General features: G+C 42.0%; 1 protein-coding gene across 1 annotated transcript; it reads left to right on the plus strand.

Moving 5' to 3' along the window:
* Window positions 1-3,335: 3,335 nt before the first annotated feature.
* On the plus strand, window positions 3,336-17,895 carry xkr4 (XK related 4). Its single transcript, XM_034119904.1, has 4 exons — window positions 3,336-4,362; window positions 12,893-13,092; window positions 14,497-14,851; window positions 15,279-17,895. The coding sequence occupies exons 1-4, from the start codon at window positions 3,677-3,679 to the stop codon at window positions 15,877-15,879; spliced, it is 1,842 nt and encodes a 613-aa protein (XP_033975795.1). The 5' UTR covers window positions 3,336-3,676; the 3' UTR covers window positions 15,880-17,895.
* Window positions 17,896-18,943: the final 1,048 nt, after the last annotated feature.

Here is an 18,943-nt window from a genome sequence, read left to right on the forward strand (position 1 = left end):
ACGCCTCCATTTGACTCCTTTGTTTAAGTCCGTAAGATAATGACATCTATAACACTTGGCTTTTATTGGCTAGTGCTCCAACACATTGTACCTTATTTTTTCCTAGTATTCTTGTGACAGTGGACCCTCTACACCCCCATTCATAAACATTAGAGTGCACATACTTTAGGTAAGGGTCTTTCTTCCTGGTACAATCATATTTCATAGTATTGTATTCTTCCACCGTTGGAAACAGTTAAAGGAAAGAGGTACTGACTGTGAGAGGGCGTTTTGTTTGACAAATGAAGTGTTGTGGCGGCCGGCCCATAGGGGTGCTAGGGGCGCCGCCCCCCCTCTTCCCACATTAAAAAAAAATATATATATATATTTAAAAAATATATTTTTTATTTTTATTTTTATTTTTATAAACAAGGTAAATATTATATAATTGGTATCAGTAAAATGTATAATCTACAATAAAATCTCGTTTAAAATTGTGTTACGATGTCTAAAGTTACTGATAAGTCACATGTTTCCTGCCTGGCCTTGCCCGTGTATCATTACTCACTCTCGTCTGGGCGCTATGCACAGCGCCCAGACGAGAGTGCAGCAAGTGCAGCAGAAGCCAACTCAAGGTTCAAGGTTCAAGGTTCTTTATTGTCAATCTGACATAGCTACAGAGTAATTATGCAGTTGAAAGTCTTATGTCACAGGCTTCTCCAACAATGCAACATAATAACATAATAACAATAAGAGCATGAGCAATACAAAAATAATAATAGTTATAAAAATGAAATAAAGTTATGATGTGGAATAGTGCAGTACGAGTCTATATACAAGTTATTGGAATGATATATATATATTAGGTATTAGATACATACTACTGAGTAGCAGATGAATGTTTGATGTTGTTTCAACAGTTCAATTTTTTAACAGTCTCACTGCCCGCGGGAAGAAACTGTCTCCGAATCTTCTTGTCCTTGCCAGGATGCTGCGGTAACGTCTGCCAGACGGCAACAGAAAGAACAGTTTGTGGCTGGGGTGATGGGGTCTTTGATAATCCGTAGTGATTTCTTCCTGAGCCGCTGAGAGTAAAGGTCCTCCATGGATGGCAGCTCCGTCCTGGTGATGTGCTGTGCAGTTTTCACCACCCTCTGCAAAGCCTTATGATCGAGGTCGGTGCAGCTGCCGTACCAGGCCGTCATGCTGCCAGTGAGGATACTCTCTATCGTGCACCTGTAGAAGTTGCAGAGTATCCTGGAGTCCATTTTGAACCTCCTCAACCTGCGGAGGAAGAAGAGCCGCTGTCGAGCTTTCTTGGTGATGGTGGTGGTGTGAAGAGACCATGTCAGGTCCTCAGTGATGTGGACCCCAAGGAACCTGAAGCTTTTGACTCTCTCCACCGTAGTCCCATTGATGGCGATGGGGGCGTGTCCCTCTCCCTGCTGCTTCCTGTAGTCCACAATCAGCTCCTTTGTTTCGCTGATGTTGAGATGGAGGTTGTTATCCTGGCACCAAGATGTCAGGTTTTCGACCTCCTCTCTGTACGCCGTCTCGTCATCGTCTGTGATCTGGCCGATGACGGTCGTGTCATCAGCAAACTTCACGATGGTGTTGGAGCTGTGTGTGGCCACGCAGTCGTGGGTGAACAGGGAGTAGAGGAGAGGGCTGAGCACGCAGCCTTGAGGGGCACCGGTGTTGAGGATCAGGGTGGAGGATGTGATGTTTCCCAACCGCACTGCCTGGGGTCTGCCCGTCAGGAAGTTCAGGATCCAGTCACAGAGGGCGCTGTTGAGCCCGAGATCTCTGAGCTTGATGGCCAGCTTGGAGGGCACAATGGTATTGAATGCTGAACTGTAGTCAATGAACAGCATTCTCACATATGTGTTCCTGTTCTTCGGGTCCAGGTGTGAGAGGGCAGTGTGGAGGGTGAGGGCTATGGCGTCGTCTGTGGACCTGTTTGCTCTGTAGGCAAACTGCAGGGGGTCCAGAGATTCAGGGAGGGAGGAGGTGATGAATAATTTGACTAACCGCTCAAAGCACTTCATTATGATGGAGGTGAGTGCTACTGGGCGGTAGTCGTTGGGGCAGGTGATTTTTGTCTTTTTGGGGACAGGAATGATGGTGGAGTGTTTAAAACTGTTGCTATCTTTAAACTATGCCGCCGAAACATAATTTCAGCCAATCAGCGTCGTCAAATCTGATGGTCACAGGGCGCCTACGTCAGCGCCCGGTGCAGTCTGTGAGTTGTTTGGACTCGTATCCAAGGAGACAAAACAGGAAGCTGTCATACACTCTGGAAGCTACCATTAGCAGCTAATGAAAACTCCGTTTTTGACATAAAAATGGAATTATGGATCATCAATCATTTTTTCAAAGTGACAGACACATTTGATTAACCTATGGATTAACCTTCAGCTGCGTTTTTCTCGTTTTTGATCAGAATTGTTATTCTGCAAAAGGTGAGCATATCTCCGTGTTTTGCTACCTAAAGCTACATCGTGTGATGTCTGTATTTGCTTCCCCTGTCGCGAGTTCTGATCGCTCAGTGATGATACTTATATTTCTAGAATCTGTGGAATCTCAGCTTGTTAGCATAAGCTTGTTTGTGCATATCCGATAAGTATATCGATTGATTTATACCTAGAGTGCGTTAGCATTTTTTCGCTCAGGGCTCATTTAGACGCTTCTTGTGAGACTTGTGTTTTGTTTCGGTAAACATGGTTCATATCATCAGTTAGCTGCGTTTCCTCTGAGTAGGACACATGAATAGTTTATTACATTTTAAGAAGCCCTGAGACACAGTTTCGTGAGAAAAAAAAACGGGGGAAAAAAGCCCCTTAACAGGTTAAATGGGAATTAAATCATTTTAAGTAATTTTGAGTGTTCCCAAAGCCCCGGTGTTCTGCAGTTTGTGTGGGCCTACTGTACTGTTGCACAGTTTATACTGTAGAAACTATGTCCCCCCCTCCTCTAACATCACCAGAAGTCATAATTTAGGGGGTCTTTTCTCCAAAAAATGTACCGGGGGAGCATCCCCCCGGACCCCCCTAGTATTGTTTGATCACCATTTCCACAGCCCCACCTAAAATATTTTCCACCAGCCGCCACTGGTTGTGGTGATAAATGACATGATAAAACATGTGGTTCAAGTGCAAGTTTGCTGAGTAACAGTGTGTAACTGTCCAGGGTGCTGGAGTGAGAGAGAAGGAGGGGGAGAGAGAGAGAGAGAGAGGGAGGTGATGTCATAGTTTTTATTCTGTGCCATAGAGGAAGGGTGCAGGCTTCCTCCTTTACCTTCGCTCCTGTCTCCATCTCTAGCCAACATCAGCCTCAGCATGAGAACTCACCGCGGATAAAAGAAGCAGAAAAGGAAATAGATCCGTGTCTGCAGGTGGAGGAAACAAAGCCTGCTCTCTGCTGCATGTGAGCGGATCATCACTGGAGAAGAAGTCCGCCTATAAAACGCGATATGGGCCAACATATGGGGGCCAGCCCCGGGTCAGTGCTCAGTTCTTTCTTTATTCTGTATTATGAGCAGGCGGCTGTTTAGAGGAGCTAGTTCCTGTCCAGAGAGGAGGCGGAGGAGGCGGAGGAGGAGGAGAGACACACAGAAGGGTGTCGACGGAGAGAGGCAGGGGTAGAGGAGAAGAGGAGGGGAGGAAGAATAATAGAGTAATATTACAAGCTTCCAATAATGGCGGCTAAATCGGACGGGGTCCTGAAGATAAAGAAGAGCGACGTTGCCTTCACCCCGTTGCAGAACTCGGAGCACTCCGGCTCGGTGCAGGGGCTCCACCCGGGAGCCCAGCCCGACTCTGCGGGCACCGGGGACTTCGCGAACGGGGAGTCGCGGTGCTGCGGCGGGGGAGGCTCTGGCTCGACGTGCCTCCGCCTGGTGAGAGAGCAGCAGAGGTACACGGTGTGGGACTGTCTGTGGATAGTAGCCGCAGTTGCAGTGTATCTTGCGGATGTCGGCACCGACGTGTGGCTGTCGGCGGACTACTACCTCCGCGGCGAATACTGGTGGTTCGGCCTGACGCTCTTCTTCGTGGTGCTGGGCTCCTTCTCCGTGCAGCTGTTCAGCTTCAGATGGTTCGTCCACGACTTCAGCACCGAGGACGGCTCGGAGTCCTCCGTGGATTGCTCCCACATGGATGGGAACAAGCTGCTGAGCGGCTCCGCCTCACACGGGGATGTGACTGCGCAGCACCACCCGGCCACGCCGCAGAGACAGGCGTCGACCGCCAGCAAGAACACCACCACCAACAGCACCAGCAGCACCGCGGCGGGCCGGGGAAGGAAGCGTCCGGCCTACTACTCCTTCTGCGTGTGGAGCAGCCAGTCCGTCATCCACATCTTTCAGCTGGGCCAGATATGGAGGTATTGGGGCCTTGGGATGGGTAACAATTATGTGTTTTTGTTTTGCAGTAGGCCTACTTGTGAGGACCGGCTATCCCAATCTGTGAGGACATTGTGTGTGTGTTTGTGTGTGTGTGTGTGTGTGTGTGTGTGTGTGTGTGTGTGTGTGTGTGTGTGTGTGTGTGTGTGTGTGAATTAATGAATGAGCATGGTGGCCTCTTACAGTGGGCATGGCTCCCAGCTGCCCCCCCCCATGCAGAGCCAACACACATGAAGGGCCCACTGAGGGTCACCTATCTTTATATATCTCTACCAACTGCTCATGAAAGCTAACACTGTATGCTAAACATTAAACATATTTTCATCTTGAATTAGAATCCCCTGCAGTCTGTCACACCTGGAGTCTGATTGTTGTTGATGCTGTGGATGCTTTCAGGTTTGCTGATGTTGAAATGAACCTCCCAAAAAGCCTCTGGGGTTGATGAATCTGAATAACACTGTGTGATGAGCATGTGCGTGCAACGTGTTGGCATTTTACTAAATTCCCATTCAATGTGATAATGGCTAATGATCTGTACATGTGAGTGTTTAGATAGTTCACTTTAGTCTAAGTAGTGGGTCTCAAACGGTTAGGTAATCATTTATGTAAACAAGTATTTCCAACGCACACTTTTATATGATCATTATAGTTATTATAGTTACAAGAGAATAAAAGGTATGAAATCATTCCAAACAAAACTACAGTTTAAAAGGGGAGTGATTTGTAAAATATGCATAAAGAAAAAGTCAATCTGTTTACAGTTCTGTTTCCTATGGGTGTTGAGAGATGTATCCATAGATTTAGTCCCTAATGTTGCTCTCAAAGTGCAGCAGATTGATGCTTTTAACTTCAATATTTAAAAAATACCACCACCTGCCCACACCCTCTGTCAAATTGTCCCACCCACATTGAGGATGCTTCCTACGCCCATGCATGTGATGAAAGAGTGCGCTGGTGACAATTCATTTAAAATGGCAAGCTTTAAAAAAAAGAAAATGTACTGTAAGACATATTATTCACTTAAAAAATATATAATTCACATTTACATAATGTCAACAAATTATCAGTATCAGTATTATTCTTTCTGTGAAAGATGGTCTCAACAAACCTGATTTACTTTGTGTATGTAGATTATTGCTGAAACAATTAGTCAATCAGTTAAAAAATATATATTAGGCAACAATATTTGATCTTACTGTTCCTACAATGTGAATTGCGATGCATTTCTTTGTTGTCTATCAGTGTTAACTATCTTTTGTTGTTGAAATATTGGTCTTACTAAAAATAGATTTAAGATTTAGCTATACAAAAAAAAGTCTAAGCATTTTTCAATATCTTATGACATTTTTAAGACAAAAATGAAAAAACTATTCACAGATAAATTACTATCACAAATGATAGTTGGTCCCAATCCAAATAAGAACTCTCTATGCAGAACTAAGATCAGTGACCCCACCATCAGCTGTAGAAATGAGTTCTCACTGAAGAGGAAAGGCTGTGTTTGTTAGTAACTTGGGTAAACAAAAAATAAACAAGTATTTTAATGTGTTATTGCTTTAAGATGATTGAAGGACAATACATTGTGGTAAAATATCCATCTTGTTTTAGTTTTCTGTGGACAATGTAATATTTTCTTTAAGAATTAATGTTCAACTTTGTCTTTGCATCAAACTCTGTTGACTTTATATGCAATCGCACTGCCTCTAACATTTGCTCTGTGTTCTTTATGAATACACAGGTAAAGAAAAAATATCTTATCTGGACAAATAAGAGCAACTACAAAATGCATTTCCTGCAGAAGATGCGTGTGAATGCTGTAATCTGTGAACATTTGTTGCTGAATTTAGCTGAAAATGCAGAAAAAGCTGAATATGTTATTAGCTGAATGGTCTCTGTAGCTGCTTTTAGCTACAAAGACCAAGTGAGTGTGTTGCTGAACTTAGCGGAGAAATGCAGAAAAGTGAAATGATTTGAATCAAATTGTTACAGCTCAAATGCATTGCAATGACTTTGTTGAAAACTTGAAAGTGAAATGTTAAACTGGAAAAGTAGGAACAATAGTGAAGAAGCTTAATATTTAAAAGAAAAGGTTTAAAAAAGGTATAAACAACAACATGTATAGCCTCAATGTCCTGAAATAGCTGAATAAGTTAATAGTTGAATGGTTTATAGCTGAAAGTAGGCTGAAGGAGTTACATATTAAATGTAAGTAGTAGTGAATGAATGTTTACAAACACCTGTGTGTGTAAGCCCAGAGATCAAAGGTTACCATGGTGACGACGTTATTAAACATCTGTGTACGTGAGCCCTGAGATCAAAGGTTTCCATGGAGATGGGCAGTGAAAGGAGAGCCTTTCCATTGTTCTGAATGAGAGATAAACCTCTTGCATTTCTAACTTTTGTTGAAAAAATAATAATACAAACCTCCAGTCTGTCTGTGGGCGTGTACCAGTCTGTCTGTGGGCGTGTGTGCTCTGATTAGATGATGTCACTCAGGTTTGTGGCCCCAATCTGGCCAGCAACCCCATGGTTACCAACTGCAGCACTGAGTCCCATTAAGAATGCATTGAGGATTATATCTGACAATTTTGCCACCTGTTCAAAAACTATGGCTCCTATAAAAAAATGACGAGAAAGTGAGCATCAGGGAACCCCAATGAACTGATATATGTTTTTCTTTTGGGTTTTGTGTGTCAAATGTGAAGATGGGAGCAGTTTGTCTAAAGTTGACTTCTCTCTGTTCTGAAGAAAGTTCCGGTCAAATTTAACATGGGAGTCTATTTGAAGCTAGGTGAACTTTTTGTCACTCTGATCACTATTGGGCCAGAACGGTGTGTCCGTTTGATATGATGAAGGCAATTGAGCAGGCCAGACTAATTATGCTCCTGAAATCTTTTGAAATGATTTGAATAGAGCAGGGGTACTCAAACCTTTTTATTAAAGGTCCAGTTGTGAACTTTATACAAGGTCACTGGTCCGGATCAATGCCAGTAAAGTCCCCCCCCCCGTCCCTCCCCCCCCCCGACATGTCATTGCAGTTCATTAAAGGGTGTTTCATGTTGTCGTTGCTGTGGACCTTCTTAATCTACCTTCTTAACTTGTATATAGACTCGTACTGCACTATTCCACATCATCACTTTATTTTATTTTATTTTATAACTATTATTCTTTTTGTATTGCTCTTGCTCTTATTGTTATTATGTTATTATGTTGCATTGTTGGAGAAGCCTGTGACATAAGATTTTCAACTACATAATTACTCTGTAGCTATGTCAGATTGACAATAAAGAACCTTGAACCTTGAACCTTTGGGGGACCCCTTCTGGTCCAAGCCCTTGCCTGCCTTGCCTGTCGGTAAACGGCGCCCCTGTATACACACACACATTCAATACATACATACAGTATGGTGGCTTGAACTAGTGGGAGAAATGGCACTGTTTGTCTGTAGTCAATGCTTTGAACCTCGGCAAAAAAGGCATTAGAAGCATTAGAAAGTCAAGGTAAACTTGCGGTTAACTTGCGGTCTGCTATGCGTGTCACGCTCGCACACACAAGTAAATATATATGCACGTTCATTCTCACAACGCGTCAGACACAAGACGCGCGTACATGATGATGTACATTAATTTATCGGAATCAGATTTTTTTTTTAATTTCTTTTTTTTTATAATAATTATTATTTTTTTTTTTTTTTATAATGGGACACAGGGTTCGGTCCGGATTGATTTGCAGTTCGGTCCGGATCCGGACCTTGGTCCGGAGTTTGAGAAGCCCTGGAATAGAGTGTATATTTTGGCTCTGAGAGCAGTTTTAAAATATTTCTTCCGAAGATTTTTAAGACCCTCTACAATACAGTAAGAGATGATGTCACGCACTCTAGCCCTGAAGAGTCCTTCCCATAGACAACCATTATAAAATCTAAAACAGCCTGAAAATTTACCAAAACTTACACGTTGATAAGTCAAAAACCGTAAAAAGATATCTGAATAAGAGTTTAATAGCTGAAGGTCTTGTGATCATTTTAAAGTTGGAATGAAGTCTCTAGCTGAAAGTGTTATGGAATAATTCTTCTAGATATCTAACCTTTTGCTCTGTGACGTTTTATGATCTACTCTGACGTCTGTTATCTCCTTTAAGGAAAGGCATTGGTGCCATATGTATTGTTGTTACCAGTTTGTGACCGGTCAACTTGTCTGGCACGAATGGTAATTGTTGTGAGAACGCTGAGGCACTTCTTTATCGGTGTTTGTGGACTCTAAGATGTGAAATCTTTGAGGCCATGAGTGTCGGACGCAGGTGGTTCAGTGTTCCCAGCTGTTTAGTCTACTCTCTCAGAGATGTTGATTACTCTCTGTGAACCAGTTAAAAGGTCTAGCATAGAGAGAAGCTCTTCAGAATTGACGTGGCAACTCTACCGTGAAGTCAGACCCTCTGACTCTTTGATTTGTGATGTGAATCCTCCGGCCGAATACTCTGAATAAACCCATCAGTGTTTGACATCAAAAGCTCCAGCTCTCACCGTGTCTCCTTCCTGAGTCGGTGACTCCCACTGCATTGCTACACAGAAGTTTCCCCCACAGAAAGTATGTGGAAGGAGTAGCATTTGGTGCAAGGTGTAGGTAAAAGAGGATTTGAAGGCTCCTCCCATTGACTTCCATATTAAAAAAAGAGTTTAAAAAGCTGAATATTTCAAAAAGTACAAAATATTTTGAAAAAGTTGAAAGTTTCCCATTGATTGCTGAAAAGGCTGTTTGAATGGTTTCTGTAGCTGAAAGTAGGCTGAAGATATCGGACGGCAAAGTATTGGTTGAAATAATAAGAAGAAGATATAAAGATTTGAAGAACTATAGTGTGAATGCTGTGGCACAGCATTCGCACTAACTATGTTATTTTTGTAATTTTATTTTTATTTTTAAAACGGTTGGGGTTTCTTACTAGGAAATGCTACAACCTTGCATGTGACATGCATGTTGTTTCAACATTTATAATACCCAGTGACCAATCACATTTTAAATGTGTGTGTGCTTTCTGTGTCATAGTTACACTCTGACCCTGCTCTGCTGCTGTTCACGGATCAGTAATGATGAGCAGGTCTACCGATCTTGTAATTAGGGCTGGGCGATATGATACCCCAATATCATTATTATATATATATTATTATATTGCAGGGTTGACCATTGTGGCCTTCTCAAAATAGAAACATGTAGTGTGGATTTAATGACTTTCCGGGTAAAGGCAAATAATATAATAAATAACCTTAAGTCTGGTAAATTCAGAAAATGACATCAATTTACTATATTGCAGCCTGTAAAACAAGGATTAGAGAACACCAATATTAAAACATCCAAAATAAGCCGATATCTTGTCTCATATCACAAAATCAATACATTTATTTTACAGCCCTTCTCGGAAAACAGCAGCCATCAGTCTAATGGTGATACGCCGAGGGGCTTCAGCTAATAGCTGCAGTTACAGTTAGGGATGTCCCGATCCGATCACGTGATCGGGGATCGGAGCCGATCACGTGATTTTCACGTGATCGGGGATCGGGAGAAAAAAATCGGGGATCGGAATTTTTTTATTTTTATTTTATAAAATATTTTTATACATTTTATTTAATGTTACAAAACAAAAATGACAATGTTCACGTCTTAAAGTCATCCTGAGGCCTTAGTTTTGGGTTAAAATTACACAACATCATGTATGTGTTGCTTCTTTTGGGCTTGTTTTCATAGACCTGGTTGCTTATTTCTCTCAAATCTGGCAACAGAGTGGGCAGGGCGCAGTGTCTAATAGTAGCAGTAAGCTAACAAGAGGCTACGTTCAGCTGGTGACTCGGGAGTCGGGACAGAGAAAATGTCAGGAGTTTGGAAGTATTATAAAATTGAAAGCGAAGGCAGTGTAACAGCCAGATGCAATGTTTGCAAGGCGGAGGTTCCGCGTGGTGGAAAGAACAGAGCTACGTTCAACACGACCAATCTAATACAAACACCACCAACAACAACACGACGAGTACACAGCGGCCACTCAGGTAACGGCACTGAAACAACCGACACTTTCAGAGACTTTTAAAAGGAAAGAGAAACTACCCCAGAACAGTGAAAAGGCCAAAAAAATAACAGCCAAGATAGCTGAATTCATCGCGTTGGATGACCAGCCGTTATCTGTTACCTTTTTTTTCCTCTTAATGCATTGCATAAAGATCGGATCGGGAAAAATCGGTATCGGCAGATTGTCAAAATCAAATGATCGGAATCGGATCGGGAGCAAAAAAAGGTGATCGGGACATCCCTAGTTACAGTTGTAGAGATGGAGTTGATTGATTGTTTCACAAGATAACAAGCTCATTTTGAGCTAATAAAAGCTGAGTTGTCATCAGATGACAGCAGGTCGGGGGTTTCTTTTTCGGCCAATGTGTTCCAACACTTTTGCTCTTCATATGGACTGTTTGCCTGCGTGCAATTAAAACGTATTTAGCATGGTTCATAGAGTGGTGCGGAAGTTAGCATCACATGGGCTCCCTCGACCAAAAGCACTGGGATATTTGCATTGGATTTCAGAATATTGACGAAAATAACATCTGTTAAACACATGTTTATAATGCTCACGCGTTTTGTTCAGCAGGATAATCTCCACATGTTAATACCACTTGTATAATTGTTAAAGCATACATCTAATCTACTTGAGAAATTAAGTAAATAGCTAACTTAATGCTATAAAGGTCAGATGACTCCACGTCTAAGCTAAAAGGAGGAAGTGAATAAATAACATGTACTGGACTTGGACTACATGCTCACTTTTATTCAGCTATTCATTTCAAAAAGTGTTCTTTACAGTTAGGATTGTTGACCATATTGTTGCTTGCAGCAGGAAGTATCACACAGCACTGTTTTTATTAACATTTGAGCACAATGGTCATGTTGGTGTTGGCTAGAGTTGGGGGCGAGGGAATGCATCATGTCAACAGATGCCCCGTCTGCCTCTGCATTATTCACAGAGCTCCTCCAGAGGACAGGGAGACAGCCAGCAGCACGCTGTACTGTAATGACTCTGATTCCTGCTTCATACGTTCTGCAGCACAGATGCAGGTGGAGCTGTACGGTACTATGACTCCACTGTCACAGTACCAATAAAAGTGCGCAAGGCAGAAATGTATTTTGGGAATAGCTACTGTAGAGGAGTACTGAACTCTCCGACCAATTACAGTACTGTATGTTTATTACTAATCCAAAAAACCCTCAACACAGCACAGCAGTTCATCAGTTCACATAAAGACTCTGAATGAGATATAAATGGAAAATAAACCAGACTTTGCCAGAGAGAAAAATGTCAAATGAGACGGACACATACTGTATCTGCTGAAGCCATTTGTTATCTATGGCACGAGTGCACCTTTAAAACAAGTAAATCAACAATATTTTTATCATTTTACCAGTGACCCTTTATTGTCAGTTCTACCGTTATTTTTAGATTAATTAACATCTTACAATAGTCCCTAATATTTCTTATTTGTTCTCTCACCTTGAAAAGCAAGTTATGGCTATTGCTCGAAAAGTGCTTTGCAAATAAACCGTTGTTATTATTACTATTAAGCTTATTATAATAATAATAATAATTATTATTATTATAATTATTATTGTAGAGTCTGATGGTATTTCTTTGTTAGATACCCTTGCACCTGTCTGAACATTTCTTTAATACCAAAAAACAAGGGCAACTGCACTCTTAGTAATAATGGGCTTTGAATGGACAGTGAACTTGAAGCGATAATATTATCACATACTTTTCAAAAGTAAGCTTACAGAGTGCCTTACAGACATAACAATAACAATGCAATTACAACTTAGACAATTCAAGCAGCTAGTAAATAAAAACATAGAAAATCTTAATAATAAGTCGATGAACACACTTTTCACATCTATAGGTATATTTCTCATTCTCATTTTGCATTAAAATGCTAGCAAATTAATGAGATGTTTCATTAGGTAATGGATTGAAATGATGACATAAATTCAAAGCTACTTGAGTACTCGAATGCGGCCTTCACTCCTTTTAAATCCTCCGTCACCTGCAGAGAGCTACTGCTCTACTGCCACCTGACTAATGGCTTAAACTAATAGCAAGAGGCTTGAGTGCTAATATAAGCACTTGTCCTCTGCTTGAGGTTAAAAAATAATGACCTATTACCATGAGTATGAATAACAGCGACCTAGATACATTTATTTTTGGTTGATTTAAACTGATTTAAAAAAAATGGACGTGGTTACATTATAGCTCAGTTTCCAATACCACTGATAGCCAACTTCAATAACTTCATTAGCGTGCCACTAGCATGACGACAACATGTCTCAGACTTGTGCGTCAGTTTTTTGGTGTCCCCTAGGAACAGCGTGTTTCTTTATTGATTTGTGTTTTTTTTATTTTCAGTGTTTTGTTTTCCTTCTTAAAGTCATGTTACATATAGTCTGGTTGATGTTAAAGCACTATATTTTCTCTCTGTTTTCCTTCAAGGTATTTCCACACCATCTACCTGGGCGTTCGGAGTCGTCAGAGTTCTGAGACGGAGCACTGGCGCTACTACTGGAGGATGGTGTATGAGTTTGCAGATGTGAGCATGCTGCATTTACTGGCCACCTTTCTGGAGAGCGCTCCACAACTGGTGTTGCAGCTGTGCATCATTATACAGACACATAAGCTCCAGGCTGTGCAAGGTAATACACTCACTCACAAGCACACACAAACACACATGTTTCTCCATATTTGTGAGATTGACTTTATGCGTTATTCTAACCTTAACTATCACAACTAAAGGCTTATCTCCAACTCTTTTCTGCCCCGTAGCCAAAATGGAATCCTTTTATTATCTTGTTTTTGGATTTATATAATTATGTTTTACACTTAGTAGTTTAATATATTTGACCTGTGATCATGCACCATCTGCTGGATGTAAACTGCTTCCCTTAACCTGAACCCCATTCGAACCTTAAAGTCTTAAACTTCAAACAACCCCTTTGAAGCAGTGACAACAGGCCAAAGCAAAGGCTTATTAAATACCTCGAAATGCACCGGGACGACAGGCAAGAGGGGGGGAACATGAAAGGGCACTAACAAGCTAAGTTGGTGACTATAGAACATTTGTACTAACTTCCACTCTGTCGGAGTGTGTGCCTCAATAGACTTAAATACTTATAAGGTCTAACAGGCCTTGCTACAGTACGTTTTTTTTTTACAAATTTGAAAACTTTTGCAACTGGTGTCGCAATAATTCAGTCTGCAGCACTAGGATTCTAAGTTGAAATCCAAAGTTAAATCCACTGTGGCTGGAGAGATGCCTGGCAATGACCAGGGTGCTCGTATGCAAGGCACTCAACACCCAAATGCTGTGGGCACCGTCCTATTAGGTATCCCCCTCATCTGACCTACTTTAATGCATATGCATGAATCATTTTTGTGTTTGTAAAAAGTATATTTCCCCTCGAGGGATTCATATATGCCTCTTTATTTACTTTTGACAGTGCCATACACCATGAAATGATGCCCAGCTCGCTGCACATTATCAGGCTGATTATATGGCTACCTACTAAATGAATCAATAGTTTGAAACTAAATATTGATTGAAAAAGGGATTTTAGTGATTTAATGATCTACTTCGTTAGCAACCTTGCCCTTTAGCCTTCTTTGTATTAGCAACACTCTTATGTGATCGGTTATGAATAGCACATACAATTTATAATAATTTTCTTTTTAATCGCTTAGCCAAATTAGCTTATAATAGAAATGTGTGACTGATACATGATACAAAGTGCAAGTTAATACCAGCTTCTTTAGTGTTCAATTTAATCATCACTAAAATCCATGTATTTATACCTTATTTAATCTAATCTTGGTATGATACATCGATGCAGCAATATTTTCAAGACATAACAACGGTCTTTCTAAGTAAATCGACCATAATGGGTTCATTTGTAGTGTTTGTGCTATGCTAACACTTTCAGAATCCAGTCTGTAATTCACGCTCAGAGAAGAAACCTGTCATTGAAGAGGAATATCTCCTCCTCTGGCTGTGAGTCTGACGGCAGATTTCACAAAATGTTTTTGTTCTGTACGTCTCCCAGGGATGACAGCGGCAGCCTCCCTGGTCTCTCTGGCCTGGGCCCTGGCCTCCTACCAGAAGGCGCTACGGGATTCTCGGGACGACAAGAAGCCCATCAGCTACCTGGCCGTCATCATCCAGTTCTGCTGGCACTTCTTCACCATCGCTGCCAGGGTCATCACTTTCGCCCTGTTCGCCTCTGTGTTTCAACTCTACTTCGGCATCTTCATTGTGCTGCACTGGTGCATCATGACCTTCTGGATTGTCCACTGCGAGACAGACTTCTGCATCAGCAAGTGGGAGGAGATTGTGTTTGACATGGTGGTGGGCATCATCTACATCTTCTCCTGGTTCAACGTCAAGGAGGGACGGACAAGGTGAGGTCCATGAAGTGTGATGAGACCTGAGGAAAAACATTGTTTCTGATGCTTGATCTTTTTAATGCAATGTAAGGTCTGTTTGTATTCTGTGTTGTAGTCAAATTACATTTTATTTAGGAATTCTGAGTTTAAAATAACTTTGTGGTAAAGAAATAACCTTTTACGGTGGTTTGCCTTTTATACATCCATGGTCATTTGTAAATTGACTGCATTTATACAGATCATTTCCAGTCTTTGCAATCACCTAAAAGGCTTTTACATATACAGCAAATCAAACCACCCATGATGGGCTTACAAAGATCTGTGTTGGAAAGATGACCCTAATCACTGAAATGCTCACAGCCCAATGTCAAATGCCCAATTCCAAACACACACTTACCTATCTTGTTCGCTAACTGTTCCTTTCTATCATGTCTCTGTGCAGGTGTCGGCTCTTCATATACTACCTGGTGATTCTGGTGGAGAATGCTGCTCTCAGTGCGTTGTGGTACCTCTACCGCTCGCCCCACACCACTGACGCCTTCGCAGTGCCAGCTCTCTGCGTCATCTTCAGCAGTTTCCTCACCGGAGTGGTTTTCATGCTCATGTACTATGCCTTTTTCCATCCCAACGGGCCTCGCTTTGGCCGCTCGCCGAGTGGCCAGGCACTGGACCTGGACCCCACTGCTCAATTCTCCACGCTACCGTCCGAAGGTGCCACCAACTCGCTTCGTTCCAACCGGGGTGCCACCACAACTCTGGAGCGCGACATGGGGAAGTATTCCGAGCGGGACGGCTGCATGCCAGTTTTTCAGGTCCGACCCCCAGCGCCATCCACGCCATCGTCCCGTGCTCCGCGCCTCGATGAGACCGTCATAAAGATCGACCTTTGCAGGAACCGCTACCCTGCGTGGGAACGCCATGTCCTCGACCGCAGTATACGCAGGGCGATCCTGGCCATAGACTCCTCACCGACTCCTCCGCGGCTGCAGTACAAAGACGACGCTCTGGTGCAGGAGCGGTTAGAATATGAGACCACGTTGTAGTTCCACTGCTCTCAGAACCCAAAGAGGGGTGCTGCGGTCAGAGGATTATCCTGCTATCACAAGAACAGCAACAGGGTCTGTGGCAATAACAATTTGTTACTACCAACAATCTCACGTTCCATCTCTCATTACCCCTTTTCTTTTTCTATTCCGTAGCACCACCAAGGATGAAAGACGGTAAGCAACGTGTAGGAGTTTTGACCACGGCAAGAAGCGATTACTCTATAGACCGTTTTGACTGAATTACATTGCTATGCTACAGCTCGGGTCTATGACTACTTCCTGTCAGGTTATGTTATTAACTTAGACTGCAACACGAAATTAACTGGGACACTTTTAGAATGTTTATGTTTACAACTGTGAAAGGGTCTGTAATTGCCCAATGTGACACAGTGACCATAAATATTGTGTGTTCCAAACATTTTCTTCTTTGGCCTAGACATTCCATTATTCTGGGATGATGATGGTCTTCACTGGAAAAAGGTCATAAAGAACTGAAATAGTAGCATCTATACATAGTCATTGTGTTTTGTTTGGGTACAATTAACCAAACGTGGCAGGAGGGAAGGATGGGAAGCGACAAAGATGAGGTGAAAGCTGGACAGACACAACCTCACTGTTCTCCTATAAGAGATAAGTCAAACTCAAACAATGCCAAAAAAATATCTTCCTGGCAGCTCAACTCAACTACTTGCAGTCCGGCCTCATAAACATGGCTGTGCTATGACCTTTGTGGAGGTGATTGTGGGGGGTGGGGATCAGGAGACACAAGCAAAAGCGCCGAGATGAAAATGGGAAGGAAGACACATAACAGTCATCTCAGCCAAACTACACCAACCACCAGGAGATCTCTGATACTACATGCAGCATTTGTTTACTTTAGAGATGACGTAGAGGGTACTGAAGTCATTGTTTGTGGTTTGAGTGTCCAGAGTCTGCTTTTTCTTTCATAAACACACGTCATCTTCTGGGCAAAATGTTCCAGCAGCTTTTAACATTGTAACACCGAGCCACACAACACAGGTTAGCATGGTGCTGGCTTAGGAATGCTAACAAAGTGTTTTTTGATTAGCTGACATCCCACATTAAGAGCTTGATATAAGACCACCATTGTACCACATATTATTTTTAGGAAAGGGTATCTGATGGAATCCAGACATTTTCAGAGGGATGCCTAATGCACAGACAAAAAACAAAAATAGCAGGTGGGGGCTAGTAACAAAGTGTACCTGTACCAAATTAGACTACATTTTAGGTGAAGTAACAAAGGAAAAATAATATATCTTAATGGAAGTTTGAGATTATGTTAGCACGGATGCTAAACTCTACAGAGAGGGCTGATGGAGACTTACTTCTATACATACATACATACATACATACATACTGTAAGGTTCTTTATACAGTATTCAAAACATTAGTATAGTAGCAACGATGTACTATGCAAAGATATAGTGGTTTCTGTGTGTTGTAATTCGAGCTCCTCCGTGCTTTCATAAGGAGCCAGTCAGGCAGGGTGTGCATGCTAGCGCATGTGAGTCCTGTGTTTGGCTAGCTAATGGTCACTGTTCTGCACTGCGCTTACACGGAGGTTGGCTGTTACGTTTTCTAAACATCCTCGTCCTTACCCACAGGATGTTGCACAAACTCAGAAATCAGCCACCCTTCGTTTCTCCCTCAGGTTAACACTGTTAGCTCTGTTAGCTTTCCCTGCTAGCACCATTAGCTTAACCCTCACCATGTTGAGAGCTGTGTGGAGGCAATCCCTCAATCATAAATATGCTCTGAATTCCTCATTGAGAACCTTTATTGAGATAGAGGTGGACTTCAGTTTAGCTGTGTCGCCCACTGAAGACCTTTTGAAGTAGACGATAACATTATAGTAATGCAGCCACTAAGTTGTACTACAATTCCTACCATAATGTTTTCCCATAAAATGAACACCTGGGTGATTAAAGTGTTAAGGTTCCATCAGATCAGCAGCATGACATTGATGTCCTGGATAAGGGCAAGATAGTACCGGATGATAAGGAAACAAAACTTAAAGGTCCCATGACATGGCCATTTCTACTGATCATAATTCCATTGTTGAGGTCTATTAGAATTGTTCAATGTTCCAAACTCACATTGGTTTCTCATACAGCATCTCTGTATAGTATGTGTATTCACTCTCTGTCCTAAACGGCTTGTTGGAGCTCCTGCCCCCCCCCCCCCCCCCCCTATGAGCCCACTGTGCTCTGATTGGTCAGCTCGCCCACTCTGTTCTGATGAGTCCACCACCGTTACAGCGGAACATCCAACACAGTCTCACGATATTTCGTGTTATAGTCACAAAATTAATCTATTGTTTCGTGTTCACCAACAAGATTTTGCAATTTTTTTCGTGTCACACAGAACGATTTAAAAAGCAATGTAAATAATAACAAATTAGAAGGAAAAACTGATTAAAAAAATTACAGATTTCAGTATTCTGACACAGAACGATTTTAGAAGCAATGTATTTATATTGGTAGTATGTTTCGTGCCTGCACCAAATAATAACAAGTTAGAAGGAAAAAAAGATGACATAAAATACAGATTTCAGTATTCTGAGGCTCTGAGCCATTTCTTTTCCTCGCTGACGGCAAAAAAATCCGACATTATACAATTTAAAATAAAAGGGATGGGTTAGGCTTAGGGTAAGATATTGAGTAAGAACATGTTTTTATGAACCACACAGCTTCTGGTCTTCCAAGACCCGACCGGACAAAAAGACGTGGTGCAGGCACGAAACATACTACCAATAGAAATACATTGCTTTTAAAATCGTTCTGTGTGACACGAAAGAAATGCAAAAATCGTGTTGGCGAACACGAATCAATAGATTAAATTAATTTCGTGACTATAACACAAAATGGCGTGAGACTGGGTTGCAACATCAGTGATTATGTGTTACAATGGCATTTGTTAGCAACCAGAAAATGACACCAGTAATGACAAACAGATGAGAATGCTGCGTGGGGTCTGGGTGCCGTGTTGGCGGGACGTTGCGGGGCTCGCTGCTGCGGACAGTGTGAGCTGGATTACT

The sequence above is a fragment of the Trematomus bernacchii genome, unplaced genomic scaffold (genome assembly GCF_902827165.1).
Source record: "Trematomus bernacchii unplaced genomic scaffold, fTreBer1.1, whole genome shotgun sequence".
Lineage (NCBI taxonomy): Eukaryota > Metazoa > Chordata > Actinopteri > Perciformes > Nototheniidae > Trematomus > Trematomus bernacchii.